The 7,692-nt window shown below is 40.4% G+C and overlaps 1 protein-coding gene across 1 annotated transcript; it reads right to left on the reverse strand.

Annotated features, from left to right (window-relative positions):
* Nucleotides 1–3,805: 3,805 nt before the first annotated feature.
* On the reverse strand, nucleotides 3,806–6,451 carry LOC109915538 (leukotriene B4 receptor 1-like). Its single transcript, XM_020515188.2, has one exon. It carries the CDS (start codon nucleotides 6,391–6,393, stop codon nucleotides 5,365–5,367), a length of 1,029 nt encoding a protein of 342 aa, XP_020370777.1. The 5' UTR covers nucleotides 6,394–6,451; the 3' UTR covers nucleotides 3,806–5,364.
* Nucleotides 6,452–7,692: the final 1,241 nt, after the last annotated feature.

The raw sequence follows: 7,692 nt of genomic DNA on the forward strand, positions 1-7,692 counted from the left end.
GATTTCACAATTCATGCCACAAAATGTGTCATGGCTTAAACATGTCTGAAACATGTTTAAATCAAATTTAAAGTGTTGTACACCTAAGTTTTTAATCGTAGTGGGGACTCTAGATTCTGAATAACATCATTTGTTAGGACTCACTGAGTTCATTTACAGCAATTCAGTATCTCTTTGGTCTCAATTCTGAGCACTTGCATATTTCAAGCTGTTTTGAACACTCTAAGGGAGATTAACTTAAAGTTTAAGAAAAAAAAGTCTAAATTTTCAAATAAAGCTAACAGGAAAGCCGTCCAGCACACAGGAAGAAGTAATTGCAGCAGTGGATTTTCATCTGCCACCTTGACAAGGCAGAAAGGTGCAGAACTGCCATGCCACTGGATAGAAACTGATGCTTGGAGGCTCATTGTAGCCAGTATACTGCAGGCACAGAATGGTTGTCTGTCTGCACTTCCTTAAGCTGTAGGGTGACCAGATCCTGAAATGTGCCATCCACAAACCTTTCAACCTCTAGGATAACCCACATAGGACAGGATGCACAAATCATTGGTGTGTGCTCCCCAGACATAGTTTAATTAAATAGAATATGGACCCTTGCTGTTTATTTTAGCCTTACTTCTTTTTAAGAACAGACAAGAAAAATTTCATTCTTTTCATGTCTGACAACCAGAGCTATAATCCTATAGTATCCTAAAATATTTATTAATGGTTCCTTATTTCTTACGTGCAGCAGCATCAACAGTGATTGCATGGTGGATCCTCAGCCTGCTGATGTGGGAATACCAGCAACAGTGGGATAAGGTCCTTGTCTGTACATTAAATCTTCACTTAGCTCTGGGATGGGAAAACTATCCATGAGGCATTCCTGCCCTTGACTTAATTGGTGCACAGACAGGGAAGTGCTGGATTCTTGAACCGCCTCTCTCCTGTCTCAATAAATGCCCCTGCTGCTGAGTTTGCCTTCTGAGGGCACCAAACTGCAACCACAGAGCAGGCATCAAAGCGATAGATGGGATGTAATGTGGGGAAGTGTGAGTTTATATACTTTGATTATTAGAACAAAAAAGCAGATTTTTAAAAATATATTGAAACTGTTAAATGTTGATGTTTGTTGAAAGTTGATTACACTCAACCAGGAAAGACAGCAAGCAGGGACAGCAACCAATTCGAAAGGCAAAAAGCATATTCCCCTTTACTGTAAGTGAGCTGGATTGAAGTTCACACATGCACTAATGTGAGCAGACAGAGTTGTAAACAACTTTGCTGGGATCACATCCAGTGTCCTATATGGTGTTTTGGACTGTGTATTATTCTGGTTAGGTAAGAAGGGATAGATTGCCTCTCTTCTTTCCACTCCAAAAGGCCAGTTCAGTGAATCTTTAAATATTTAAGTGCTGTTATTGTCAAAGACAGACAGACAGGATCCCTTTTAAGACTTTAGTAGAAAAGAAAATAGTACTTATGGCACTTAATACGCAACGTTAACAAAAATAATGAAACTTCTCTGGCACACACATGCACATTTAAGAGCTCACACGTGTTAGGCAGGAGGAGAGACTGATCAGTTTAAAAGTCCAAAAAAGTTATTTAACTACAGATTTGATAGATACATACACTGGATAGTTTCAAACTGGGCTCAAGTGTCTTCCTGAATTCTTCAGGATGGTCTGGAGGGATCATTTCAATTTGGTTTCCTGTGGAATCAGCAGCTGCTGGGTTGGTTTTCCTGTGGTTTCCTACCAGACTCACAGACATGTATTGATGCGATGAAGAACTATGACAGGAAATATCAGTGTGCAGAAAGGGCTTGCAGCATAAGAGCCTTGGGCAGGATTGGAATGGCGCTGAAGAGGTAGAGTTGAGAGGCAGAGGAGCCTGGGATCTGAGACCCCACAGTCCAAAGATGTCCGAACTAGGTGGATTGGCCATGCTAAATTGCCCATAGTGTTCAGGGATGTGTAGATTTGGTGGGTTATAGGGGGATAGGTCTGGGTGGGGTGCTCTGTGGGTCAGTGTGGACTTGTTGGGCCAAAGGGGTTGTTTCGACACTGTAGGGCTTCTATGATTAATTGATTGAATAGTTCCCTGATACAGTGCAGGCATTTGGGATATTTCCCAGTGGTGGGTCCAGGTGAGAGCTGAATGAAGCCAATTACAATTTTCAAGGACTCAATCAGGATTGGTGGCAACAGAACAGAACTTGCTGCACAGCAGAGCGGCATGGGGAGACTTATAACTTTGTGGAGGCTGCCTCACTGCAGCTGTACATTGGAGTTGGAGGCTCCATCCCTCAGTTAAGGGACCACCTGAAGGTTTGGCCCTCTATGACTTTTATTTTCCTACTTACCTCTGCTCACGCTTGTTCCTTGATGCCTCCTCTCCCATCCGGAGGAGCTGTCCGTGGTCCAGAGCCGCTGGGCCTCTGATTGGACCAGCAAGGTCAAGAATCTGCTCATCCCCTCCACAAATGGACAATGTCATGAGACAACCGATGGGGAATCTGCCTCTGGGGAAATTGCTCAACCAGCCCCACTGCCAATAAATGCAGATTTGGGTACCCCATTATGTTCCAACACTGGGGTCCTGAAGCCCATGGTGAAATCCTACCTCAAAATATGAGATGAGTGTTTATTGACTAAACAGAAAGCATTAAGTTTATTTCCAGTCTGAATTAAGGACAGACCAGAAGTTTGATACTCAACTTTCAGATACATCCTCTGGATCTAGTCTGATTTTTATGCTGTGAGACAATACATACATATGGAATATACATATGAAACAGTAATTACCATAACATTGCATGAATGTTTTAAAATGGGACAATATTTATTATTGTAGCATAACACAAATATTGTGTGGAATATTAAGAAATACCTTTGATAGGTAAACTCTTCCTTGGGCGCTATATCACCATATGTACAAAAGTAATCCACTTGTTGCAGTGGATGTCATTATAGTCAAGGTAATTGTGCAACACAACGTACAGTTAAGTTCTAGTAAAAGCACGTTATCTTAAAATAAAAGCATGCATAAAAAGACTGAAATAAAACACAAATCTTAATTCACAAAATATTTGTCAAAGCAAGGCTTTATATTTTGAGACCATCCTCCTGTTAGAAAACCTTCTAATTTTCTTAATCTCCACTGACTCTTCCCAATACATAATTTGCCCATTTCAAAGAAAGGGAGATTTGCATTTATGTAGTGTTTCTCATATATTCAGAATGTCCCAAAGCACTTTACATCTGATAACTGTTACGAAATGTAGCCACTGTTGAATGTAGGAAATGAAGCAACCACTTTTTGCATAGCAAGCTCACAAAATAGTTATAGGGATAAATGATCAGATAATGCATTTTAACAATTTTAGTTGAGATATAAATATTGACCATGAGCGCTCTTCTACTCTATCTCTTCAAAAATGTGCTAGAGCATCTGTTATATCAACCTGAAAAGAAAATAGTGCCACGAAATCTTAGAAACGATATCTCTGATAATGCAGTCTACCCTCTGTACAGCACCGAGGTATCAGCCTAGATTACATACTGAAATTTCAGGTGTGGGATTTTGGACTTACCACCTTCTGAAGCAGAACTGAGAGTGGTACCACTGAACCACCATCTCACATTCAAAGATAAATTGCCCAAATTATCCCTTTGGTGTCATTAGATGCTAGGAGTATGTGTTGAAAGTGCTGCATTGGAGTATTCATAAATCATTGGTGAAATAAAAGAACTCATTACTTTATTAATTCACTTTATTCATTCAATTATTCTTTCATTTAAAGGAAATCTTCCAACATGACAGAAAATCAGCACTTGGATGCTTTGCTTTTCTCATTAATATTAGCAAGGTTAATTAGCAAATAACATTATTTATCATTCTGGCCAAACCGCTAACGGTTACAGAAGCAAGCACAACTGCTCAAACAATGATTTCAATATCAAAGCATTAAAATTCCCTATAGGTGTTCACAGTTTCTTTAATATAGGGCAACAGTTAATTGAATGTAACCTAGTTATGTGGTGGTACATAGTTATTACTCTTCAATATCCCAGAATATAAGCAGTTTCACTCTATACTACAATGTCATTTCAGCACTGCAATAAGTGACTAAAATGAGGAATCAGGAATTTTAAAGTCAATGCAGAAAACATTTTTAAGGAATGAACAATCACAATGTTTCCTCTTTTTTGACTTAGATTTCGACAACTCAACAACAAAACTCCCCCTCGTGTAAATTGCAAATAATTTCTGTTGTAAGAAATGAATGTGATAGATCATGCTGAAAGCTCAAGTCACTTTGAAAGTGATTCACATTAATCAGGCTGTTTACGTTGTTTAGCATCAGACTGCAATCGAGTCCTGACTGAATTTGTCTGCTTTCTGTTCAGATTTCCCCAGTTTCCTATTAATGAACAGAATTTATCTCAGTGAGACAGGTGGCAGGACATAGCTGTGAGAGTTGCACCCAGTCACTAAGAAACCCCAGTTATCTGGTAATTGTAGCTGCCATTGAAAAGCTATGGATCTGATTGTTCCTATCCTCTCGAGTGAAGGAAAGGCATGCTCGCAATCAATAACAAGAGGGTAAAGTTCTGTGTTGTTATCGGTAATGATGGCACTTCCGAAGAGAAATCATTTTTATTTAGATATTCTTAATTATCAGCTGAATTTTGGCAGCATCAGTGATTGAGATCTCTAATTCCAAACAGGTGATGATCAGGCTCCCTTGCTATGGATAAGATTTGGCTGCTGATTGGCAAGCTGGACAAAGAGAAATTTGTCCCCTGAAGACAAGGCATAACATTTTGCCGCATCGATGAAATATCACACTTTTGCGCCAAATAGTCATCGGAAAATTTCCGACTTTGCCAGCAAGAAGTGGATGAATGATAATCTGAAGCAGTTTAACAAGCTGTCAAAGTTTGAAGGAAAAGATTCAAAATTATGCTGCAATCTTCCCACTAACCATAACCATCTAACTTTATTGATGGTAATTTCCGGCAAATAAAGTAAGGGGAAAGAACTTTTGAGAACGATTTGAAGCAATGCCATGTCACACCGGTGCCTGGGACCTTAGAATAAGTATTCCACATTGACCATTTCTCTGCCTCAGCTGTCATATTGTATGGAGGTTTCAACAAAAGGGGGTTGGTGAGTAGATGGGAGGGCTATCTCATGGCCCTTTCCTTTCGTCCTGCACAGAAGGAAGTCCAGAAGCTTCCTCTTGACAAAACTTGTTACGTGGTAGAGAGCAGTGGTGTTAATGGGAAAGACCCAAGTAGACGTGAAGTTGTGGGATTGGCAGTTATTGAACAGGAAGCTTTATCTAAATTTGTTTTGCTGAAATAAAAGATACTTTTAGGTATCCTGTAAACAATCCATCTCTTCCATGGTGATACTTGTGTCTTTTCTGGTGTTATTCATGCATTCTTTTCTTGATTCTTCTTTACCAGAATGGGTCAGCTGGTCAAATAACTTAGTCAGGGCTGATATTTGAAAACCATTACGAATTTTCTGGGCAGCAAATGCATACAATACAGGATTGATGCAGCTGTTGATGAAAGCTAGAGCTCCAGCAATGAAGGTGCCACCAGAATAAATATCATTTAATGTTCTTGATATGGCTTCATTTGATGTACTAGTCATCAGTGCTGTGATTGAAATCAGATTTAAGACATTGTGAGGCATCCAGCAGATGAAAAACACAATCACTACAGTGCCAATCACCACCCCAGTTCTGTTTTTGGTATTAAACGTCATGCGTTTCACCTTCCTCCCAATGCAAAAGTAAGAAATGGACAGCACCATGAAGGGAATGACAAAGGAAACCAAAGTTTGAAACACCGTGCAAAAGATTTCCTCCTTATCGGTTTCAAACTGCATGTACAGACAGTATTGCTGTCCAGTGTCATCAGCATCCACCACCTGGTAAAGAAGGACAGGAATTGAAAAGAGCAAAGCCAAAACCCAGACAATGAACACCACCTTCACAACAACCTTGTTCTGGCGCCATCGCTGGCTGGCAAATGGGTAGATGACAGCCATGAAGCGTTCGATACTCATCACAGTGATCAGAAAAATGCTTACGTACATGTTGCAGCAGACGATGTAGCTCAGGAACTTGCAAAATGGTTGTCCAAAGGCCCAGCCGTTCACAAAGGCATAGATCCACAGAGGCAAAGTGATCAGAACAAGCTCGTCAGCTATCGCCAAATTCAGGATGAGTATGACAGTGGGGGATCTTTGTTTCTTCATGGCAAAAAGTACAATCCAGATAACCAGTGCATTCCCTGGGACTCCCACGAGGCAAGCCAGGCTCAGGATGATGGTCGCCGCTGTATTTTGAGTGACGGGCAATTGTTCTGTCATGTTGTTACTTAGCTCCATGGTAGCTGTCTGCTGTTAATCTCAAATTTGAGTGAACAGCTACTTTCACAGTTTCCTACAGGAGCTACTTCCTTATTGTAAGTGAATCATGCAAAGCACGTCAAATAGGCTTGTGATATTTTCATTGTCTAGCTGCCAGAATTGTTTTAGTCAGTCAAAAGTCAAAAGAGCTCCAGAAATTCTTTTGAAAGAAATGTTATAAATCTTCTTCAAAACATCTTTGAAAACTATAAATATAATAAATTAAGTACAGTTTCTTCTATAGAATGCAAAGTCACCATAGTCCCACAGGACCATATGACTGCTTTTTCGTTATGCTGATGACATAAAGGTAGTGTTGAAGAAGCAGGGAGGCTGCAGAATAACTTGGTCAGGCTGGGAAAGTGTGAAAAGGAGTGGCAGATGATATACAGTATGGGAAACTGAGATTATGCATTTTGGTAGTAATGATAGAGGCATGGACTATTTTCTAAGTGGGGAAAGGCTTCAGAAATCTGAAGCACGAAGGGGCTTAGGACTCCCACTTCAGGATTGTCTTAAGGTTAACATGCAGGTTCAATTGGCAGTTGGGAAGCCAAATGCAATGTTAACTTTTAATTCAAGAGGGCTAGAACACAAGAGCAAGGATGTACTGCCCTGGCTGTATAAGGCTCTGGTTGAACCACATTTTGAATATTGTGAGCAGTTTTGGGCCCTGTATCTTGGAAAGGATGTGCTGGCATTGGAGGGGATCCAGATGAGGTTTACAAGAATGAACGCAAGAATGATGGGCTTGTCATTTGAGGAGAGGTTGAGGACTCTGGGTCCGAACTCGAAGTTTAGAAGGATGAGGGAGGGGTCTGATTCAAACTTGCAAAATACTGAGAATCCTAGATAGAGTGGGCATGGAGAAGATGTTTCCCACTGATAGGAGAGGCAAAGACCTGAGAACTGAGATGAGGAGGAATTTCTTCAGCAAGAGAGTAGTCAATCTGTGGAGCTCATTGCAGCAGAGGGCTGTGGAGGCAAAGTCATTGTGTGTATTTAAGACAGAGATGGATAGACTCTTGATTAGTAAGGAGATCAAGGGTTACAGGGAGAAGGCAGGAGAATGAGAAACTTATCAGCCATGATCGAATGGTGGAACAGACTCAGTGGGCCGAATGGCCTGATTTTGCCCCTATATCTTATGGTTTTATAGTCTTAAACTATCATCTACTGGTTAAATGCAATAAATTTGTAATAGGTGGTGAATCATGCTGAACAGGGAACTCACAGCTTGGATTACTGGAATGTATTACAAGCTGTTGTGATAGATTA

Source organism: Rhincodon typus, chromosome 15 (assembly GCF_021869965.1).
Source record: "Rhincodon typus isolate 14 chromosome 15, sRhiTyp1.1, whole genome shotgun sequence".
Classification (NCBI taxonomy): Eukaryota; Metazoa; Chordata; class Chondrichthyes; order Orectolobiformes; family Rhincodontidae; genus Rhincodon; species Rhincodon typus.